The sequence below is a fragment of the Musca autumnalis genome, unplaced genomic scaffold (genome assembly GCF_047663935.1).
Source record: "Musca autumnalis isolate F117 unplaced genomic scaffold, ASM4766393v1 scaffold_4, whole genome shotgun sequence".
In the NCBI taxonomy this organism is placed as follows: Eukaryota; Metazoa; Arthropoda; class Insecta; order Diptera; family Muscidae; genus Musca; species Musca autumnalis.
Window position 1 is genome coordinate 121402474 of NW_027411977.1, and position 24753 is coordinate 121427226.

At 35.2% G+C, this 24753-nt stretch overlaps 1 protein-coding gene across 33 annotated transcripts in view; it reads right to left on the reverse strand.

The window, feature by feature from the left end:
• The window catches only part of Pdp1 (PAR bZIP family member Pdp1), a 451297-nt gene that overhangs the window by 36130 nt on the left and 390414 nt on the right, over window positions 1–24753 (reverse strand). For 20 of the 33 annotated variants that reach the window (XM_073980579.1, XM_073980578.1, XM_073980575.1 and 17 more), the window contains one exon: window positions 15479–15520. The exons of the other annotated variants lie outside the window; for them this stretch is intronic. In XM_073980579.1, coding sequence (XP_073836680.1) covers window positions 15479–15520 — 42 coding nt within the window. The remainder of the gene's footprint in view (window positions 1–15478; window positions 15521–24753) is intronic. 33 annotated transcript variants of the gene reach the window in all.

Sequence of the window (24753 nt, forward strand, 5' to 3'; positions counted from 1 at the left end):
GAGCTTAATATCGGGACGTATACGGAATATCGTTCAAGTCTGACAAACCCGTTAAAATTACGGCTACACAATTTGCTAATGCAAAATATTAGGCGCTTATCCCTTCCGGATAGGATGCTATTAATGCTTCCGTGAAAAAGGGGATAGTTAGTTTCCTTTCTCCCCTCTAGTTATAGACAATTACCAAGCAAAACCTCAAAAAAGAATCAGGTCAAATTTCATAGTGTAATTTTTTGTTCGGAAATTTAAAACGATTTTTTATGTATGTACATTAGGGATATAACTTTTTGCACTTTTTTGCAAATATCAAAAATACCACCACATAGCCGTGTAGAGCATGAAAAACTATTATGAAATACGGTGTCAATTTTTCTCTACCGCGAAAAAAGTTTCCGCACCAAATGCATTGAAGTTCAGTAATGCATTTTTTAATTTTAGCTGTTATGACAACATATTTGCTTCTCATTAAAATTTTTATTTTTTTGTAATCTAATTTAAAATCATTATCAAAGCGTTCTGGACCAATTTGTTCTAAAATCGCGCCATTTCGGACCATATTAGGATTTTTTGACACTATTGCAATTTTTGGTTTTTCTTTATAAACTCGTGAATTTTATGTTTATATTTTTTTGACCTATCGGACAAGAGAATATGGAGTCATTTGCAACTAATTCGCGAAAGTTACAGGCTGTTTTTGTTGACTTTGCCTGTGAGAATTTTATTTTGTTCTACAAATATTTATTCAAACAAAGCAAATTTAAAATTTTAAGTAGAAAAAATATCAAAAGGGTTTTAGTAATCACGGCCGGTGCGGGAACTTTTTTCACAGAATCGGTCTTAGAACCCGTTTTCATTATTAGGACAAAATTCCCCACATGGTACTGGTGTTGTATTTTTGTAGAAAACAAATACGATTCTCACAAGCAAAGTCAAAAAAAAAGCCTGTAACTTTCGCGAATTCGTTTCAAATGACCCCATATTCCCTGGTCCGATAGGTTAAAAAAATATAAACATAAAATTCAAGAGTTTATAAAGAAAAACCAAAAATTGCAATAGTGTCAAAAATCCTAATGTGGTCCGAAATGGCGCGATTTGAGAAGAAATTGGTCCAGAACGCTTTGATAATGATTTTAAATTAGATTACAAAAAAATAAAAATTTTAATGAAAAGAAAATATGTTGTTATGACAGATAAAATTAAAAAATGCATTGCTGAACTTCAATGCATTTGGTGCGGAAACTTTTTTCGCGATAGAGAAAAATTGACACCGTGTTTCATAATAGTTTTCCATGCTCTACACGGCTATGTGGTGGTATTTTTTTGGTTATAGCCCTAATGTACATACATTATTTATATACACGAAACATAACAAAGCACATTGTTGTATACAAATTGTACACCCATAAATATTAAATGAAAAAAAACTATCACCATCTTCGAGATTCAAAATCTTCAGTCTCTATTCAAGAAACTTCCATTACACCTTTGAATACCACCGTGACTATGTTAAACTTCCCTTCATTGATGTTGTTGCTGTTACACTATTCGTAGCGAAAAGTCATATTTTAACTCACACAAACACACTCATACTCTCTAACACAAAGTCCAAAAGTCATGAAATTTTTGCACATTATTTCCGCATACGAAATGGAAATAAATAAATAAATAAAAACAATAACAACAAGCCACCTAGGTGGTTAACGGAGTGGTAGGGAGAGAACAAGTAAGGCTTACTTACACACCTCCCCAAAATAAACCAAACCGGTTAGATTTTGGATTTTAACATTTCTTTTAGACGCAGAAGAAGAGGAGGTAAAGAAAGCATGACATGACTGATGTAAAGAAAAGATACATTTGCGGCATAGAGATACACGATCACTGACAATATGGGGAACGACGAACACTCAGTTCGACGAGTCCACCGCTATTTTGGTACTTCTGTGTGTCTATGTTGGTGTGTGAGTGTGTGTCTTACATTATAACATAATATCCAGCCAACATTAAGTCACAGTTTCAAGAAGCCAACAGCAACAACATAAAGGCAAATCCAAAAGAAAGGTAGAAGCACAGAAAAAAGAAACTTCATTTTAAAAAAACAACAACAAAGGCAACTGCAAACGTTTGTAAAAGCGAAAGTGAAATTGTGTCTTGTTGTTATAGCTTTGACTGAGTTTCGGACGTTCGTTTGTTTTTATACCCTCCACCATAGGATGGGGGTATATTAAGTTTGTCACTACGTTTGTAACTACTCGAAATACTCATTGTAGACCCCACAAAGTATATATATTCTTGATCAGCGTGCAATTCTACATCGATATAGCCATGTCCGTCCGTCTGTCCGTCTGTCTGTCTGTCCGTCTGTGGAAATCACTCTAGCTCCCGAACGGATTGACGTAGGTTCATGAAATTTTGGGAAAATATGTTATATTTACGTAGGACTTTTGGTATTGAAAGCGGGCTATGTAGGTCCACGCTTTCGTATAGCCCTCATACAAAATGACGCGTGACGCGTCGTCGTTTTAAGGACTTTTTAAGATATTTGGCCCATCTTACCACCGAATTAGTTGTAATTTGGTACTTTGTGTCTCCAGTGGCCAAAAAATATTCCTACCAAAGTTGGGTTGTATAGGTCCACGTTTTGGTATAGCCCCCATATACGGCCCCATATAAAGTACGCGTCATTTTAATATATTTTGAATGTATTAGACCCATTTGACCACAGAATTGGTTGTAATTTGGTATTTTGTGTCTTCAGAGGCCAGAAAACATTCCTACCAAAGTTGGGTTATATAGGTCCACGGTTTGGTATAGTCCCCACATAAGACCCCTTATAAAGTACGCGTCATTTTAATATATTTTGAATGTATTAGACCCATTTGACCAAAGAATCGGTTGTAACTTTGTATTTTGTGTTTCCAGAGGCTAAGAAACATTTCTACCATAAAATGTTTATATAGGTCCACGTGTTGATATAGCCCCCATAATACAATATCTCCCGATTTTCGATATTTTGAACGTTTTAGCCTCATTATCACACCGATATGGCTGAAATTTGGTATTTAGTCTTCTTTAGGCGTATAAAACCTTCCCCCAGAAATTTGTAGGTATAGGTCCACGCCATCATATAGCTCCCATAGAACGGTACCTTCCGAATTTCGGTATTTTTAAGGTTGTGGCCACATTAATCCACCGAAATGGCTGAAATTTGTGGTGGAGGGTATAAAAAGTTCGGCCCGACCGAACTTAACGCTTTTCTTACTTGTTTTTAGTTAGGTTGGTTGCTGAGCTAGTCTGTCCAAATGACACTTAGACTTGATTGTTGTATTCTCTCTGTGCCATTATTAGGTATGCAAAAGCCGACACAGACGCGAATATCTTGTCTTGTTGTTCTTCTCTTTGTTTTTGTTAACTGATTCATCATCCTCATCAATACATTCCCGTGAGACAACTAGTAATGATTTTCAATCTCTTAAAAAGACATGAAAATAAGTTTTAATTATCAAATTTAAATGCTTGCCATGTTTGAAAGAAATCTTGTTGGTGTGTGTGTGTTTTTGCTGAAGGCCATTTTGTGAGAATACAATTCGAATATTTACAGTTTTGGAAATGATTGTTTTGAAAGTCGACCATAACCTCACTTAAGGTTTAAACGTTTGGAAGATATATACATATGGGTATGTTATAGATCAGTAGGCCTAATGTAATTCTGAGGATTTCAACCACTTTGAATTTCTACTAGATTTCGGCAAACTGCACTGTGGAATGAATTCCCAATTAGTATTATCAAAAGGAAACCAATTAAATATTACCCCCTATTATTATAAGTCTTCTTTGGTATAGTTTGGATTTACTGAACAGATTTATAGCTTATAGCCGATTAACATAAAGTTAAAAGTGATGATTGAATTTCCAGGAGGAGCTTCTTGGCAAAAACTTTCAATGTAAAAATTATATTTTTAATGCCTCTAAATTGGTGTATTTTCCGTTTTCAAATCCACCAAATAGTAAAAGAACACATATGATAATGGCCCTATGTGTAGTAGCTGCATTTCCATTAATTCCCTGACTCCTATTTAGAATAGATTAAAATTGTTTAATTAATAATTTCGAGAGAATACTAGCCGTAAACCACTCTGAAACATTGCTTGATATTTGCATAGCGGTGCAATCGATTTTAAATAATATCAAGAAACAAGCAGAAATGAGACATTTTTCTCATTAATCAATGAGAAAAATATGATTTTCTCTCAGGCTAAGTATCAAAACAGGGTGTGATCCAGAACCTGCAAGAATCTATTATTTTCGATATATATTTTTTTTTTTTTTTGAAAAGTTTTGTTGTTTGCTGAAAACTGTTCATGTCTAAATTAGCCAGTAGCTAATATTACGCCGATAGGTTTTATCACTTCTGTGGTAAATGGAGTTTTGAAGACGGGTTGTAACATTAAATAGGATGAAAATATATAAGTTAACTCTGAACTGAATATTACAAAAATTGACCAACTCTACTCTTGGCTGATTTCGGCCGGAAGTACCGAATTTAATCCGCATCGGACTTTTTACGAATTTACTGTACAATAAACATCAAATCGGATGAAAAATGTATATGGGAGATATATTCAAATCTAAACTGATTTACCCCCTGTTTTTGTAACTATTTTTTTGTTCGTTCGTCTATATTCGTAATAATTAGGGCATCCATAGCTCCGCCCCTAGATTACATACAGATCTAATTCTTCGTAGACACGTTCTATATAGTTAAGAATTCCTCATTCAAAAATCAGCGTTCCACATTTGCGCTAAGGCGAGTAAATCGATCTACAAAAATTGACAATTCGTGTGAGAACATAAAATTGTTTTTACAAAAACAGGGGGTTAGATAAAACTTGGCAAACTTATTTATTGCCCGAATTCCGAGACATTTCCCAATTTTCATCAAAATTAGACATAATTTGCGTATTTTGTGCACAGAATACTTCAAATCGGGCGAACGATTTTAATATAATTTGGCCAACTTTTTTTAGTGCAAATTCCGTCATACATTCCAAATTTCATTAAAATTGGACAGACATAGCATGATTGGTGCACCAAATACCTAAAGGCGATTCTGAGCCGATTTCAATACAAGGTACACTTATTTATAGTCATAATTCGGTAGCATTGTCCAAATTTCATCATAATTGGACAGAATTTGCGTGTTTGGTACATCAAATACTTGAAATCGGGCGATCATACATATGTATGAGAGCTATATCTATATATGAACCGATATCAACCAAATTTGGCAGATTCGTTTTTAGGCCGATTATAAACACCTGCAGGAAATTTTCAAGGCCTAGCTTGCCTCTGTGATTTTTTCCTCAAAACCTCATGAAAAGTCCGACCTAAAAGAATTCAACCCAGGTTCCACATAAAATACAATACATCAATAGCCACAAGTATAATACGGCAGGTGGGGCTTATGGGATTTAAGTCGAACTGTTTGAGAGCTGTGGGGAGGGATATGCTGATATAAATTATGTACCATCTAATGACTCCAATTTAGCTAAAGAAGCACATAAGTACAGTGGATCGATAAAGTTGATATTCGAACATGACCTTTGTCTGGAAGAAATATTGAATATTAATATATGCGAAAATGTTCACGTTTTGCGTGGGAGGTATCGAAATGAGTGAACTGATATGGCTCATCTTCGAACTTGATCTAAATTTACAAAAATATTACGAGGACCAAATTTTGAACAAAATCAGTTAATCCCTTCGAGACATATCGGGCGCACAAGACGGATAGACTGCGGTATATTATCTAAAACGGATTTTGTCCAAACATACTTGACTATAGAGTCTAAAATTTAGACCTCAATTATTTCGATTAGGTACCCTTTTTTACCCTTTACCATAAGATGGAGGATATAATTATATTTGTCATTCCGTGCGTTCGTCCGTCCGTCTATCTGTTTAAATTCAGAAACAGCTAGTAATATTTAAGATAGAGCTTTATAATTTTGTACAGAATTTTCCATTGCTCCTAGGATATTTGGTATTAAAAATGGGTCCACGTTTTGAGGTAGCCCCCTTAGAACGGTAGGGGAGGCCCTTTTTCGGAAATTTTAAACTTTTAACCCCATTATCCCATCGAAATGGCTAAAATTTGGCATTACGTCTTCGTTGGGGCCACTAAACATTCCCACAGAAATTTTTGTAGGCGCAGGTCCACATTTTCATATAGCCCCCATGGAACGGTTGCTACCGATTTTCGGAATTTTAAAAATCTTAGTCAAATTATCCCATCGAAATGGCTAAAATTAGACATTTAGTCTTTGTTGAGGGAACACAACTTTCCCCCAGAAATTTGTTAGTACAGGTTTACTTTTCGAACGGTACCTCCCTATTTTCCGTATTTTCAAGATTTAAGCTTCATTATAACACCGAAAAGGCTGAAATTTCGTACTTAGTCTTCCTTTGGGCAGATTCACGTTTTGATGTAGCACCCATAGACCTGTACCTCCCGATTTTCGGAATTATTAAAATCTTAGCTACAAAATCCTATCGAAATAAAATTAGGCATTTTGTCTTCGTTGATAATTGATCTGATCTGACAAAATTTACTGAATAACCCTTGAAATCGAAGTAACTAGCCATATCCTAACTAAATTTGTTATGATCATTCATGATACACACATGTATGTCAGTTCCTAGGGATAATTCAGTCAATTTTGTCAGATCAGGAGTAGCTGCCATCATTATAGTATTTAGGACTATGCCAAAACCATGGATGTTAGGACTCGTATCTCAGATATATCTTCACTGGGCAATAGCCGTAGACTATCCCCGCATTTTCACATACAATATCAGGAACCTATGTCTTATCCTGATGACGTTATTTTAGTTTATAGTACTAAAATACGTAATTTTTCAAAGTCCGATCTGGGTTATCAATATTTTCCCTACATATATTCACCATAGATATTTCAAAAACAGTTTGGATTAAGCACACATTTTCTTTCGAAAGAATTTATTATCAAAAAACTTCAATAAAGTATGTTTCGTGACCGCAGATAACGAAAATGTGAATAAAAACGGTATAATATGGTCCTAAATCATATATAAAAAGCGAAAGCTTCTGGAGATGTTAAATATTATAGCTACAAATTTCTTTTGTTCAGAGACTCATAATGTAATTTGATTTGGTACAATTCTTCTTTTGACACAACCCCCAAAAAGTAAGGATTTTTAGGAGATTTTGACTCAGTATGGAATAAATTTTAATTAAGAGTCTAAAAGTTTAACAAATAATTTCTACCTATAATATCTAATTTTGTCACCTAATTTTCTTAACAAAGTATTTTACTTAGATTTCTAGTTTGTTCCAGGACTTACAATGAAATTTTGTGTAGAATATTTCTTCTTTTAACACCTTTCGTCTAGAACTAAATTTCCTATTACTTTCATGCATCAACTCGAAAAAAGAACAAAACAAATTTATTCAAAAAATATTTCGATGTTTTGTTGGCAAACTTCATGTATATTTTCATGATATATGTTGCAAATACATATTTCATTTATTCGGCGACTTATATAGAATTTTGATGGAGATTATTTTTGTCCTTGACGTCTTCTATCTAGAATGAAGTTTTGTGGGACAAAACTTAATAAACTTAAATAGAGCACAATATTAACCCTAAAACGTGATTTTACTTTTGGCAGATTCCTGACGTTTAGGTACGATTTAGAGTTTTGGTGTATTCGGAGACCTATAGTAAAATTGTATGGCAAATAATTTTGTAGAATATTTTTATCTGATACGATCACATTTTAAAGGAGTTGTAAAAAATGGACCAAAAAGACCCCTTTAGTGACTCGCATGAGGGTTAATTTTTTTCATAAAAAGATACCCCACATTGTTGTCAGTGATATTGCCAAAGACACTTTGTACCTAACATGCAAGGACTCCAAGGAATCTGATGTCGAATATTTCAAAACCTGTAGAAATGGGCGGAATTTGTCACGCCTATTTAGGTTACTCCCCGACGTATACTTTCAAAACACCGATACACGTGTCTTCTTTTTTTCGGTCCTCTTTCATAATCTGTGCGGGGTTTCTTGTATTTTTAAAAAAAGTTCGATTTTGTTGTACATTGTTTTCGATATTTCACAGTTTTCATTTCATTATCACACCGAAATGGTTGCAAATTGGTATTCAGTCTTCTATTGGTATTCAGTACAGATTCACGATTTGAGTCCTCATAGAACATACCATTATTGAGTCGAAATGTCTGAAATTATCAGGACAATCATGAATAAAAATTCCGTGCGGAATTTGTTCTCTTTCTCCAATTTTTTAAAATATTTGTGTCCAATAAGGGAATATTTTTGTCGATTCAAATATTCCATAATTAATTTTAAAATTATTTTCTGTGCGGAAAATTCCGAGAGAAATATTCATGATTGCCCTGTTTGTGTATAGTTTTTGATAGCAAGATCTCAGACTGGAAGGTAAACGATACAACCCGATGAGAAGTCTTTTGAAGGATGTTTATTTCAGACTTCTCTACAAGTGGTGTCGCAAGACACGCCGTTTGGACTCGGCGATAAAAAAGTTGGTCCCATAACACTGTCCGACAGCCAAAATTACACTTGAACGGGACTATATACATTTGAAAATATTGGCAAAATGGAATAAAATGGCATTTTTAATTTTTCGTTTTCTCATCGTTTTGACCTTTTAGAGATCAAACAAATTTCAAAGGTCAACATTTTTCAAAAAAATATTTTAAATACTTGTACTCGTCGTACGATGCTGGCACTGGTGTCATATTAAAGAGGAGAGTATGGGCTTTATATAATAATTATAAATTATTGCATTCCAGGATAAAAAGGACATCAAAATAAGGTTTGGTGGATTTCATGTGTCCAGAATTGATGTTCTTTATGACAAGAGCTACAACTTTGCCTCCATGAGCAAATTAAAATTCTTCGCGGTTTAGGAGATATGCGCCTGCCAAAATGCTCACTTTTGACTTAATTTTTCAATGATATTTTTGATGTCCTTTTTATCCTGGAATGCAATAACTTGTAATTATTATATTAAACCCATACTCTCCTCTTTAATATGACACCAGTACCAGCATCGCACGACGAGTACAAGTATTTAAAAGATTTTTTTGAAAAATGTTGACCTTTGAAATTTGTTTGACCTCTAAAAGGTCAAAACGATGAGAAAACGAAAAATTAAAAATGACATTTTACTCCATTGTGCCTATATTTTCAAACGTATATAGTCAGGTTCAAGTGTAAATTTGGCTGTCGGACAGTGTTAATAGTATGTATTGTGTATAATTATAAAGCCAAAATGTACCTATGTATTTTTTTAGCCGATAGTCTTAGATTCTGGTGCTATTTTTGATATAATTTGATTGTAATTTTTTATTAAAATAAATATTTGAAATAAAAAAAAATAAAATAATAATGTATTTTTACTGCTATATATGTTACTTTGCCCTGAACATTTTTAAGGAATATCACATTTGCTCTGTTCCAGAACCGGCAAAAATCGTCTATTTTTTAATTTAATTAATTTTATTTATTTTTAATTTAGTTTTTTAAATCTATAATGGAAAATTTTTAAAAAATTTCAAAAATAGTAGGCTCTTACAAGTTCTGGAACAGAGCAACTATTTTTTAGCATACAGGTTATCCTAAAAGTAGTTGGACATCCCTCACTTGCCATGTTATCTCACAAAGTTATTTAAAACTTTACAGATTTTACCACATTTTTAATGAAAATGAAAAAAAACTAAGAAAACCAGTTTATGAGTTTAGGCGGGAATTTTCCTAAAGATTTCCTGACAGTCAACTAACATCATCATCGTCATTTTTTGCTAATTTGTTTTTCTTTCTATTAGCTTTGATGCTGATGTCCATAATAATGAAGCAACAAAGTTTTATGCAGTCTTATGGCTGTTAATGATCATTTGGTAGATGTATTTTTATGCACTTTGTTTGCTGCCTGCCCTGGAGTTAGGAAGTCTCGTCACGTCGGTTTGTCTGCCTGTTGAAGTTACTGTTGTTCCACACATCCGAACCATTGTCCGTCCTTCACAGTCAGTCTGCTTGGATGGTTGGTTGGTTGGTTGGTTGGATGGCTGAGTAGTTGACTACCCGCTTTCATGTAATTTCAGTATCTGCATCACAAGATCTTTTGAAAGTTTCCGCTTTCTTATTCACTCTCACTTTCGATTTTATGCTGCTGTGATTTTTGTTGTTACTTGTTTCTACCCTCCCTTCCTTCCTCCCGCCAACAACTTCAGTGGAGCAGCAGTGTTGCGCTTGCGATTAGTTAATGTTGCTGGAGTTGTAGCATGCTTATTTTTTTGCCGAAGTTTGACATAAAACCAGCTTGGGAAAAAGCTTTCTTTTGCAAACTATTGCGAAATTTTTTGTTTTGGCCATGTTTGGTTTTTATGTCATACATATTTATGTTTACTAGTTTGTTGTTGTTACTGTTGTTGTTTTGGTTAAGCATGTGATTACAGTATTCGTGTACTTGGACAGAATTTATGTACTAACGTGTCTAACAAAAATGGCAAAAAGACGACAGGCCACCACCACCATCACCGGTTGAGTAATAATCATTTTTATTATTTTTTCTTTGTTTTCTTTTTGGCTTGGCGTATTCCCTCCATATGTTTGTGGCGTATATTTTTTTTTTTTTTGGTCTTGAGAACGTGTTTAATGTGAAGTAATCGCTGCCGTTGCCGTTTCTTTTCTTTCTTCTTGAGTCTAAAGAAATGAGGATATATGTCATTGTCTTTATGACGCTTTATATTCTTTTGGCCAAATACGTATTCTATTGCATGGTCTTTGTGAAATGTTATTGGTGGTATTGTTGTTATTTTTGAATTGAAATGTCATCGTAGGGTTTTAATTAAACAACACGTTTTGGTGTAGTTCGCAGATTGCCATGCACCTACTTAATAATAAATTAATGAAATTGGGATTAGTTTCAAGAATTTAATGTATTTTTATTGTGAAATTTAAAGCTTTATAAAATTATAGGTGTCCAGTAGTTGTGATCTCAAGTGTTTCATGTATAAATGAACGTATTAGCTTTATTCATCATCGGGGAGGCCCAAAATTTGAAAGGTGGCAGAATGAGTGAGGCTTAGAGATATTTCGGGAAGTATTCTCAGGATGTATTGCCAAGATCACGATGACTACGTGATATTAGCATTTTAACACGCTCAGAGAAGTGGCCTTAAACTGGGCTAAATCTAGAGTTGTACCACAGGAATTATATAGAACTATCTCGTTCACTTCGCAGTTCTAATGGCCCAGATTTTATCTTTGAACAAACTGCGTATACTTTATATGACGCGTTATATTTCATGATCTTACTCATACGCTTTGGGACTAGTACTAGGAACTGGGGACTAGATTACCCAACTCTAACTAAATCACATAAGAAGAGGTACCTAAAATAATGAGCCGAATATCGACAATATATTGGAACTAGATTTAATATTGGGTACATTCCTTTCGGTAGTTATCGTGCCAACCAGCCACTTTAATTGGCTTTTAAAGGATTTTTAAAGACTTTTGAATTATTATGTCAGGAAGATGGGATTGCACTCGGAAAAAATATATCGTTGCAATCAGAATCACAAGGACTACCTTCGATGGAAATTTCAAAACAATCCTCAAACCTCTTTTCAACTACACCTAAGCAAAAGGTTTAGCTTTTGGGTGGGAGATACCGATAGGAGTCTATCAGATATTGTCCATCCTAGAACTTGATTGTTGCACCAATAAGTGTAGCGTTCAACAGGCATTTTAGTGGGTCAAAGTAGGATTTTTGGCATTTGGGTCATTAGGTCAGGACATATCGCTCATTTACTCAAAGAGTGGCATAACTCAAAAAATACGTTTTCTGAGTTAGAAATTTCTATTTTTTCTACGACTTCTACTTTATCATGTGTCAAATTTTCATACTGATATCTCTAAAACTCGTCGAGATACAGCTCATTTACTACGAGTTTCGCATAATTCAACACAAAAGTTTTTTGAGTTTATGAAGCACTAGAACACTTCAAATCATGTTTGATCTTGCACAGAAATTTAGCACTGATATCTGGCTAGTTATTTGCAAAATATGGTCTTGTGTAACAATATTTTTAAGGGAGAAGTCAAATTTTATTCGCCAACATAAAACGCGTTTTTATGGAAAGTGGATTTTTTTTAAATGTGTCACTCTTGGAGTAAATGAGCGATATGGACTTGTTCAGGAAAAACATTTTGTCGCTGTAAACAAGACCGCAAGGAGTTCCTTAGGTACAATTTAACAACGATCCTCAATCAGCCCTTTAACAACACTTAACCAATGTGTTTTACCTATTACGAGGGGAGTTACCCCAACCTATTGTCCGGTATAAACATGATGTAGGATTGGGAGAAATTTTACAATGTGCCAAATTTCGGATCAATGCTCAATCCGTAAATTATCGTGCCCAGCCGCCATTTTTTGGGTGACGGCATATTTTTACAGCTTTTGGGGTCATTATATCAGGAAGTACGAACTAGTCACAGATAAAATTTAATAGGACAACCTGCTCCAAACGAAAAATTAAAATGATCCGATCCAAGTCCTACAACCGCACTATTTTCCCGAAGGAAAGCCGGGAGGTACCGTTAAATGGGGGGATTTATGAAACCGTATAATCGTAGCGCCTATCCTCCCCCAGAATATTGTATAATACCAACGAAAATTTTACCAAATTTTAGCTATTTTGGTTGGAAAATTCCCAATTCTCTGCAGAATTGTGTAATACCCCTAACGAAGAATAAATGCCAAATTTAAGCCATTTCTGTAGAATGAAAATGCCTTGAAAATCACAAAATTCGGAAATGCGTTAAATGGGGCTATCTGAAGAAGTGGAACTACACCAAAAATTATCTGCCATTTCGGTGTGATATTGAGGCTGAATTCTTCGAAATACCGAAAATCTGGAGATACCATTCTGTACCATTCTTGGGAAAAGTTTTGTGGCTCAAGGAACACATAGTGAAATTTTTCAGCCAGTTCGGTAGGTACAGTTATATAGAGGTTATATCAAAATTTCTGGGGAAATGTCTTGTGGTCCCCCGAGGACTAAATACCACTTATCAACCATTTTGATGGGATAATAAAACCGTAAAAATAACGAAAATTGGGAGGAAGCATTCAATGGGGGCTATATTAAACCGTGGACCTGTACAGAAACATTTCTGAGGAAAAGGTTTGTAGCCCCAAAGAAGGCAAAACACAATTTTCAGCCATTTTGGTGTGATATTGGGGCTAAAACCTTTAAAATTACGAAAATCGAGGTATCGTTCTCTAAGGGCTCTATCAAAACGTGGACCTTTATTGACAAAAGTTCTGTGGGAAAGTTGTGTATCCCCACCGATGGCTAAATACCAAATTTTAGCCATTTCGATGAAATAATGAGAAAAAAAAAACTTAAAAAAAACGAATATCGGGAGGTTACGTTCTATAACGACCATATCAAAACGTGGACCTGCGCCGACAAATTTCTGGTGGAAAGATTTGTAGCTCTAAGGAAACAGTTGTAGCTCCAAACGAAAATAAATACCTAATGTTAGCCATTTCGATAAACAGGCTACAACCTACAATACTGAAAATTTGGAGCTATCGTTCAATGGCCCTAAAGAAGCCTAGGAACCAATTTTCAGGCATTTTCCTGCGATAATGATGCTAAAACCTTTAAAATACTTAAAATCGGGAGCCAGGTTTCACCGGAGGTTACATCAAAACTTGGACGTGCTCTGACAAAGTTTTTTAAGGAAAGTTTTGTAGCCCTAACGAAGACTAAGTATCAGTAGGAAGGTGCCGTTCAAAGGGGGCGATGTGAAAGATGAACCTATACCAACATGTTTGAGCATGAAACGGAGACTAAATACCAAATTTCATTCATTTCGGGAAGCTTCGTTACAAAGTAAAGAGAAACGTGGTAAAAGAGATTCTGCGAGATTCAAGAACTTTTACATTAACATAAAAGTGTCCCACAAACATCATTCCTGGAAGCAAAAACTATCGCAGAAGTGACTTAAGCGTGTCGCCTAGGCGATGAAAACAGTCGCTGCTATAGTCGCGGAAATCACCTTGATGTAACCTCAGTTGTGAAGCCCGCGTCACTTCTTGGAAGTCTCCTCAGCGACGCTTCTAGAAGATCATTCCCGCGATAGTTCTTCGAATTAATAAAAAATATTATTTTTTCTATTTATTTTTTCTATTTATTTTTTCTATTTATTTTTTAATTAATTATTTGAATTAATCGAGCTAATTTATTTTTTAAAGTATGTTTTTAAAGATTTAGGTATTTCTGCCTATGTTAAGTTTGTCATTCTAAAAATGTGATTTGGTTTTGTTGTCTGGCTTGGGAATCGAACCTGGATGTTCAGAGTGCAACGCGTGCATGCTTATCGCTGCACCACTGAGTCACATAATCATCAGATAGAAAAAATGTCCCATATTTGTTCACATGTGTTGAATTCTTATAAAATGTAAACAATCGCCTTTTAAGTGACTCAGGCGTCATTTAGAAGCGTCTGCGATAAAAGATAATCATAATAATGCTATCGGCATTGATTGTGTAAGTCACCAACGATTTTCTTTTATTTTCCTTGGCGTGTCTCCGGAGTGACGTCTTAGGCGAGGGAGTGGCAGGGATCTCTCATATCAATGATTGCACTCTTATGAATACATATATACGTGTATATATGTGTCTTAGTCCAGGTCCAAACTAGAGCGATTTCAAAAAAAAATAATTTCATGAAATCAGGCGTTCTTAGATCGAGTTCCCCATTACCCCAATTTCATAAAATTACTTCATTATGGAACACGATCTAAGAACACATAATTTTATGAAAATAATTTTAATAAATTCACTCTACACAATTTTTTACATGTAATTCGAAGAATTTCAGTTGTAATTTGATTATTTCATTTCGAATTATTTCATTTGTAATTTGAGAATTTAATTTGAAATTCGAAATAATTCGAATTTTAAATGAAATTCTCAAATTACAAGTGAAATGTTTCGGGTTGTATGGGTTGTATGGCTTCCACAAAGTACTGTATAAACCCCTTATTTGGTAAGGAGACTTTCTTACTGGAAACTGTAAGGAAAGCCTCAAATTTTGCTCTACTTGGGTGTGTAATCTGTTTGATGTTGTGGTAAATTTGTTGTGCGAATATGCACATTGTAAATTATTTTTAAATATGTATAAATTACACACAAACCTTCTTGGAAATATAAAATATTTGAAAAAAAAAAACAAATTATTTAATTTTTAGGTATTTCATTGGTAACTATTTAAACAATATCAGAAATTATTATTAAAAAAATAAAGGCAAACAAAACATAAGCAAACACATGAAAACTTAAGCAAATTTTGTATATAAAAAACCAAAAATTATTACCGTTTGTTTTGCAAATGAACCCCAAAAATGGAGATTTCCTGCCTGGAAAAACAAAAGAATTCAAGAAAAGAAAGAGATAAGAAATCATTGGAAAATAAGAAGATTTAAAAAAGACAACAACAAAAACAAATAATTGGCACGCATGTTTGTTTTTGTCTCAATGAATTTTGGCAAACGCAAACGGACACAAAAGAAAACAACAACAAAAAACAACGGCATTCAAGTTAAATGAGTTGAACTTTTTGTTTTATGAAGGAAGATTTTAGAAGAAGATGCTGAACAACAGATAATAATAATGATGATGATGGAGGGATTAGTAAAGGGCAATGATGGTGATGGTGGTGAAAAATGTTAATGAAAAACAAAGCGAAAAAAAACAAAGACAAATAAAGTTTTGGAGACACGACGCACAGCAGTAGCACCAACCAAATGACTCAAAAGCTTATACTTTTACTTTTAACAACACTTTCACTGAGACATTTATCATGGAACAGAAGAATGGAATTTTCATCAATGGCAGAAAATCAGGAAAAAAGCTACAAATAAATGATGATGAGATATCGGAAATTGTATGACGATATAAATTGATTTGGTAGATCGATTCGAATAATTATTATCTTTTATACGTTTTTTTTTTTTAATTTGTGAATAACTTTTTTCTTTTATACCAGTATAAAACATTTTTGTTCTATTTATGAATTTATCTTAAACACCCTTAAAACTTTTTCATTTTTCGATTTTGAAAATGTTAAAACATGGGTGACGTAGGGGATGGAAGATACCAAGGAACGGTCCTGACCGGTTTTAACATGGCAAAGCCCAGGATTTATCTTGGGCCCTCTTCCATCTCAAGTGGACACTGACCTCCCCGTGGTGTCACCTGGGGAACTGCCTTTAACACACGTTAAAGGTAGTGAGCTAAAATGTGCCGCGCGTTCACCAATAAAACGTTAAAAACTTGGGTTTGGGCGTCGGGTTAGTAACCCTCCCCTAGAAAAAAAACAGCCTACTATGAAAAAACAAAAGAAAAGAAAAACGAACCCCTCTAAAGTTGACGAAACCCGCAAACGTTTTAAGGACTATGATCTGCGAATCTGCACCTAGAATGTTCGCACTCTTTATAGAGAAGGTGCAGTCTTCGCATTGGCAGACGTACTTGAAAAGTACAAGGCCGATATTACTGCCATACAGGAAATACGATGGATTGGGAAAAGCGTCACAACAACACCTAAAGGTGACGCACTGTATTATAGTTGTCATGACGTAAAGCATGAGTTTGGTTGCGGATTTGTAGTTAGTCGGAGACTAAAACATCTGGTATCCAGCTTCACCCCAGTGAATAAAAGACTTGCTGCAATTCGAATAAAAGCTAAATTCTTCAACATCTGCTTTATTTGCGCTCATGCTCCCACTGAAGAAAAGGACGAACAGACCAAAGATATAGTTGGCCCGATGGGCGTTCATATAAATTACTGTCCCCTTGACTCAAAAACTTACAGAAAAAAGACATTAAAATTATTCTAGGCGATTTTAATGCCAAAATTGGAAATGAGAATATCTTTGGCTCAAAAGTCGGGAATTTCAGTCTCCACAGTGAAACATCTGACATGGGTATGAGGCTGACAGACTTTGTAGCTGCAAAAAACATGGTAGTTAGCAGTACCGGATTTAATCATCTCGATATTCATAAGGGCTCCTGGCTGTCTTCAGATCAAAGAACAAGTAATCAAATTGATCATGCTGTGATAGATGGAAGACATTCATCGAGCGTGTTGGATGAACGATCGTTCCGAGGCGCAAACATCGATTCGGACCACTACCTTGTTGCAGTAAAGGTACGTACCCGTCTAAACGTTGCAAATAAATCACGAACAGACACAACGCGGAAGTTGGACATCGATAGGCTGCAAACACAACAGATAGCCACAGCATATTCCACTCAACTAGCCCAATTACTTAATGAGAGCACTCCTTGTCCCGATAACATAACAACACAATGGCAAAATATTGCCCACTCCATGCAAACAGCCGCAAAATCCATACTTGGATACCAGAGACCTCCACAAAGGAATTCATGGTATGACCAGGAGTGTCGTGCTGCTACCGAAGAGAAAAACGCGGCATATAGAGCTACATTACAATCAGTAGCAACGCGTAGCGCACGAGAGAGATATCGGGAGAAAAGGAGAGAAGAGAAACGTCTTTTCCGCAAGAAAAAGAAAGAAATGGAAAAGCGGGAGTGTGAAAAAATCGAGATATACAGGAGCCAGAATGAAGTCCGAAAATTCTACCAAAGAGTGAAACATCAAACAGATGGCTTTGGTACAGGCACATCCTCCTGTAGAGACCAGCAAGGTAATCTGGTAACAGATACGGATAGCGTGCTCAGGATATGGAAGGAACATTTCTCCAATCTGCTGGTATCCAATAGTAGCGAAGATGGTATAGAATGTATACCGCCCGGCCAAGATGAGGTAAAAACAGTAATCAACCGGCCGAAGAATAATAAAGCAGCATGAGCCGATGGCTTACCAGCCGAGCTGTTTAAAACCGGAGGCGAGGCGCTGATAAGGTGTATGCATCAGCTAGTTAGCACCATCTGGCAGGAAGAACGCGTACCCGACGATTGGAACCTGAGCATCCTGTGTCACGTCCACAAGAAAGGAGATAAGACTGTATGCTCCAACTATAGGGGCATATGTCTTCTCCCTTTTGCCTATAAGATAGTGTCAGGGATATTGTGCGAACGACTAAAGCCAGTGGTCAACGAAATAATTGGACCATACCAATGTGGCTTTAGACCACCATTGACCAGATATTTACCCTGCGGCAAATCCTGGAGAAGACCCAAGAGATGCAGATCGACACATATCACCCTTTTGTCGATTATAAAGCAGCATTCGACAGTCCCCTCCGATCAAAGGTATTCCAAGCAATGTGTGAAGTTGGTATTCTTGCAAAGCTCATCCGGCTTTGTAAGATGACTTTAACTGATACTAGGTCCTCAGTTAAAATTGTAAAGAACCTCTCCGAACAGTTCAGTACCAAACGATGACTGATGACATAGACATCATGGGACGATCAGTAAAGGAAATAACTGATACCTTTAGGAAGGTCAAAGCAGAATATGCGAAAGTGGGTCTGGCGGTATATGGCGAAAAGACCAAATTGATGATGTCGACGCGCAAAGCGTCCATAGAGCTCGGACCAACTGTGGAAGTTGGTACCTATAATTTTGAGGTAGTTAAAGACTACGTCTACCTCGGCACTGCCATAAACACAACAAACAACATCACTTGTGAAATAAGAAGAAGAATTGTATTGGCCAACAGATGCTACTATGGTCTAAGTAAGCAATTTAAAAACAAAGCCACATCTCGTCAAACAAAAATAACACTATACAAAACGCTGAAACTACCCGTGCTAATGTATGGCTCCGAAGCATGGGTACTTGCGCAAGCAGATAAGGCAGTGCTTGGTGTGTTTGAGAGGAAAATTCTTCGAAAGAAAGATTTGCGTTGACGGTGAATATCGACGTCGTATGAATCACGAGCTATATCAGCTATACAAAGACATGAATATAGTTAAACGTATCGAGATGCAACGATTGCGTTGGCTAGGCCATATCATAAGAATGAGCGATGATGAACCCGCATGGCGGTGCACGCAGAATCGGCAGGCTTAGATGAAGCATACAAGTGGATGAAGAAATGAAAAGGCGCGGTATTCCAGAAAGCGAAGCGAAAAACAGAGAGAATTGGAGATCTTTTCTTAGTCCGGTCTATGGAAAAAATGTTCTGCAATGGGCCAGCTAAGTAAGTAAGTAAACATTGACCATAGTAATTCTCTCCTTTCGGTATGTACCCTTCAAAATTATCAAAAATTTTCGCCATACTAATTCACACTATAATTCTCGAAGGGAGTAGCCAATTTGATACAAGCTTTGGACATCGTAATATTTATTCTAGACATACATACATATGTACATATATCATAGGTCACAATATGATCTATACCTCTTGCACAAATTTTTTAAAAATTCTCCACAAAAGTACAATTTGGGCAAAACTGCATATATCGGTAAATGTTTTCCAAATTTGGATCAAGTTTCAAGATTTTCTATATCGGACAACACTTTCGGGCACCTCCCTCAAAATAGTTCAAAATTTACCCATAGTAATCTGTTAAACCTATTCTCTACATAGAAGACCGGTTAAAGGTGTTCTATCTAAGACCTCTGTAGAAGGGTCTTTAGAACAGACTTTTTCTTTATAACAACTATCCCAATAGGTCCCCTATGTACAGAATACCTTTAGAAGTTCTCCTATATGTATACACGGGCCTTAAATAAGTCTTCTATCGACATAAAATATTCCTTGCAGGTCTTAGAGAAGGTGCAAGGAGCAGCCTCAATTTTAGTAACCGGAGCTTATAGAAGTACTGAACAAGCAGCTCCGAATACAGTGCTGAACTTCCGGTGTATGAGATTCAACACTTAAATTTGGGGGAACAAATATGGCCATATATCACCTGTTATTCGATTTGATAATATCGAGATCAAACATATGTAGTCGGTAGATTTCCCACTTAATCCCAAGTAGAGACGAGCGGAACCGAAGTATCCTCCTCCGGACGGTGTATTCGAAACTGAGATAATCGTTATCAGTACGGTAGCATATTTGATCAAAAGTCTAGATGCTGAGATCTTTGAACCGTTGACTATCTTGGTGGGTAGTCAAGCGACTCTTTAAGCCATTGAAGCTTTTAGCATCAAATCTGAAATTGTCCTAGAAAAGCCTTGGAAAACCTGACAAATTCCTTCCGATTGTTCCTGGTGTTCTGTTACACTGCCATATTATGGGAAACGAGAACTCATATGATTTCGCTTGATATGGATCCCACTCAACAAGTCTAGCAACCACTGATTCGACAAATTAATAGTCTTCTATAAGGCCGATAGCGCTAGTTGCTAGTGCTTTTTTTATAATTTTTATTATGATTTTTAATTGTAATAAATATTTCGAAAATAAAAAAATAAATAAATAGTCTTCTATATATTTGTATATGTATTTGTTCGTAAAAGTGTTTGTTGTTGTCAAAATACAATAGTTTTATACTATATTATGACAAATTTATTTATTTCGTTCAAAATTCAGACCATTCGTAAATGATTTCATTTTGTTTGTTGTTTTTTTTTCTACCATCAATGAAATTTCTGAAAAGAAAGTAAGGCCTACCTCATGAATACAATAAGAAGAATTATATATAGCAGATACAAAAACAAACACATAGGTATGTATGTATGTGTACCTAAAAATATAATGCGAAGAGAGTGAGTGGTTGTTTAACATGAAATTTACGACTGCGCAGTCAAGTTAAAGAAGAATATAAGTAAGAAAAAACAAACGGTTAACACATCAAAAATTAGGTCAATGGTTTAAAGCCAATTCACTATGGCAGGCAAGAAAAAACACAACAAAAACAGAAACAAAGCCATATTATGTCGTTTAGAGATTGTTTTTATTTTCCTTTTCAAAAGTAGCATTATTTTAATTTTATGTGAGATAGTAGTAGTCTTAAGCTTCCAAATAAAAGGAATCTGATTAGTTTTTGTTTTGTTTTTTAAATAAATTTCTTTCTTTCTGTCATTAAATATAATTTACATAATTTTGTTTAAGATACAAAAAAATGCTTTTTGGTTGTTGTGTTCACTGTTACCGGTTTCGAGCAGTTTTTGGCATTACTTGTTCTCTTCTTTTCTGTTTTTTTCTTTTTGTCTGTTTTCACTTTCATTAGCAGACTAAGAACAGTTAAACATGTGATGGCATTTCACGGTTTTTGGTATACTTTGCATGTGTGTGTGCATGGGACTACCTTAACATAATTTGTGATGAGAGTATGTTTAGTAATTAGTGTAACCCAAACATTTTGTTTTGGGGTAAAAATATCTTAAAATAAAGTTGCCCTAAAGGAATAAAGACCTATGTGAGTTTCGTTAAACAAGATCGAGATCAAGAACGAAATTGGCTATCAAAAGTACACACTATGTGACTAGTTAATGGAATAAATTTCCAGATCTGTAGAATCTATATGAGATTAGTGTCCGAAAGGGAAAAACAAATATGTTGAGAATGTTCCTATTTCCTTCTGCCTGTCAGAAATGATCTTAGGCCCAGCAAACTGCTATTTTCAATTAAAATTTAATGTGGATCGGTTATAAAATTGTAAAATTCGTCACACATCGTTGGCGTACTTTTTTATTCAATTTTTTATTCATAATTGTTTCTATAAATCTTTTTTTATTTTGCTTTTTGCATGAAATAAATTTTTGCTGCCTGGTCTTTTATAATTATGTATATTATATTCTTTTATGTTAATTTTAGATTTAAGCATATTAATTTTTTTATACATTTTGAATGAAAGAAGAAAAAAAGTGCCAACAACTACTTCTTTGTTAATTATGAATACAGTTGGAATTTGGATGTGATATTGCTTTGTTTCTGGTTATTTGTGAAATAAAAAAACTTTTGTTTGAAATGTTCGTGTTTGGGTGAGGTGAGGGGCAGTTAAATCGAACTATTTTCTTTTGTTTTGGACCATAGCAAAAAATAAAAATAAAAGTGAAAAAAACACATTTATTTGTATGTATATGATGGCATAAAACTTTCACTTAATTTGTATGTTTTTGTTTCTATGTGAGACAGCTTGGTCTGTTTATGGGGGTCGATTTTTTGCTAAATTTTATAAAGGATTAAATCACTTTATATAGAGCAATTTCTTTTTAAATCTATTGATAATTCGAAGAATTTCTCTTTTATGACATTGGGGGTATTTAGCATATAATACATTATATATTAAATTGTGAATAGTCAAGCAACAGTCGAAGCAAAGGAATCAAGGCCCTATTAGAATAAAAGTTGGGCGTTTTTAGTTAAAAATTCTAACGTTTATAAAAAAAGAAGGCTCAATAAATTAAAACTCGATGTTCACAGCAGTATTTTTGGTTGGTATACTTACCAAAATTGAAAAGCGAAGATTAACAAACCTTCTATGGAATGGCAACATGTTTTCTCAAAGAATGTTAAACCCCTTTCCAAGGAAGACGTGAATCTTCTAAAGAAGGGGTATTCCATTAAAAAGGTTTAGTGTTCTACATGAAATATCCGGAGGTCCTCTAATAGGGTTCGTGATAGAAGATCTCGAGGTCTTCCTAAATTTTTCAAAATCAAAAAGCTTTAAAATGACTCCTCATCGCACATAAACACGTCATCTTATCCAAGAACAAGAGGTTTTCCCTACAACAAGTAAGAAAGTATCATTCAGCTGTGCCGACAGAGATGTACCATCAGCCTCGGACCTAAAGAAAAGAAGTAAACACAATACTTCTGACGTAGAATTTTTTGTTGAGTTTTTGGGTCAATTTCTCTGGAAGTATGGACTTGACCCCGAAAAAAAAAATCTAAAATTTTAAAACGACCCCAGGCGAGTCCTTAAACTGCACTCTTTCCAAACTTTGTATGGGAGGTACCCGAAAGGGTCCGTAAGAACTAATACGATGTACAACGTTTGGACCAGATCAGTTCCTCCCTTCGGGTGTGATCATACTTACTACCCAGTTTAGTTGGTGCCAGTAGGCTTTTTTGGAGCCCTTGGGCCATTATCTCAGAAAGTATGGACTGGCCTCCTTCGCGTTTCTGATTCCTGGGATTGCACTGAGTAAAAAAGTCTACTAGAACATATGTCTACGGTGTATATCGAGCCTCCCGATTTTGACGTTTTTTATCCACGATTTGTTTTTTGATATTTTGGCATATAACAGCCAAGCCATTGAGATTTTCGATCTATAACAAAGGCAAAAATTGTAGCCAAGACAATAATTAAGAACTCTCTAGTGGATCGCAAAAGCATTGGAACGCTTCTTCGGGCAGTTTTGGCCTTGTGGATAAAAAACTTCAAGTCAAAATCGGGAGGCTCGATTTTCACCTTAGATATATGGTCTAGTGGACTTTTTTGCTCAGTACAATCCCAGGAATCAGAAACGCGAAGGACCCAATAGGGTGTTCTTTCCTTCCATTCAAATCGCCCCAGCCTAAAGCCTAAGGGTATAAAAATACGAAGTCTAACTGGTCCTCTAATAGATGACCGAAAAAGTAATATTCAAAGATCTTACTACTGAAGCCAAAAATTTCATTGGTAGCCGTAACTACTTCTAACTACTACTAACTACAAATCAACCTACTAACTCATTATTTTTACAAGGGCATGTCACTCAAAGTAAGTAGTTATTCTGTTATGTTATATTCTATGAAATGTTGAGATAAATTTATGTTCAATTTTTATTTTGCTCTCTGTCGGAATTGAACCTCTGATTTTAAGCCAAACACACTGGACACTCTGCCACGTTTACGAACATAAGAGTTGTTTAAACGTGTAAATGTATATCAAAAACGCATCGAATTTTTTTCTTACTAAAAACTCGTTTGGCGACGGTGAGGGTAGAACTCACATCTCTTGGTTTTGTAGTCATACCCACACACTATGCGCCACAATGCACATTACTTAGTAATGAGTAAAATAAATACTTTTGCCTAGTAAATAAATAACCCATTATTTTTCAGCATACTAGTAATGTTTACATAAGATTGTAATAGGTTATATTCGACTGATGTGGTTTCCAAATTTTTTGCTGGTTAGGGAAACATACTTTCCACTCTTATGAGCATTATATGTTGTTTAAACGCTTTCATGTCATGTCATTTTTCTTACCAAAAAAAGTCGTTTGCCGACCGTGAGCGTTGAATTCACAACTCTCGATTTTGTAGTCGGACGTGCACGATCTGTGCCACTGTACTCATTACTTAATACTTACCCAGCAAAATGTTCGATGCCAAAGATGCCATTCAATCATAGGTGAAAGTGATCTGGCATGTCATCTTTTTAGCATCTTCATCGATGAATTTTATATGAGTGTGGGCCCCAAAAGTAGCTATTCCTTTTTGGATCCGAAGCATGTCATTTACACCAATGCTTTGACATGTCATTTTCACCAATGATTTGACATGTCATTTCCACCAATGCTTTGGCATGCCATTTTCACCAACCTTTTGCAATGACATTATCATTACGACGAGTCTCCGACAACATCAAGCCTATTGTTAATAATTAATCTTATATATCTAGAAAAATGTGTATAAATAAAAACACATAATTCATATCTATTGGATCGATGGAATGGGTTCAAATGCTGATGAAAAGATTGGATCTGTCACGACTTC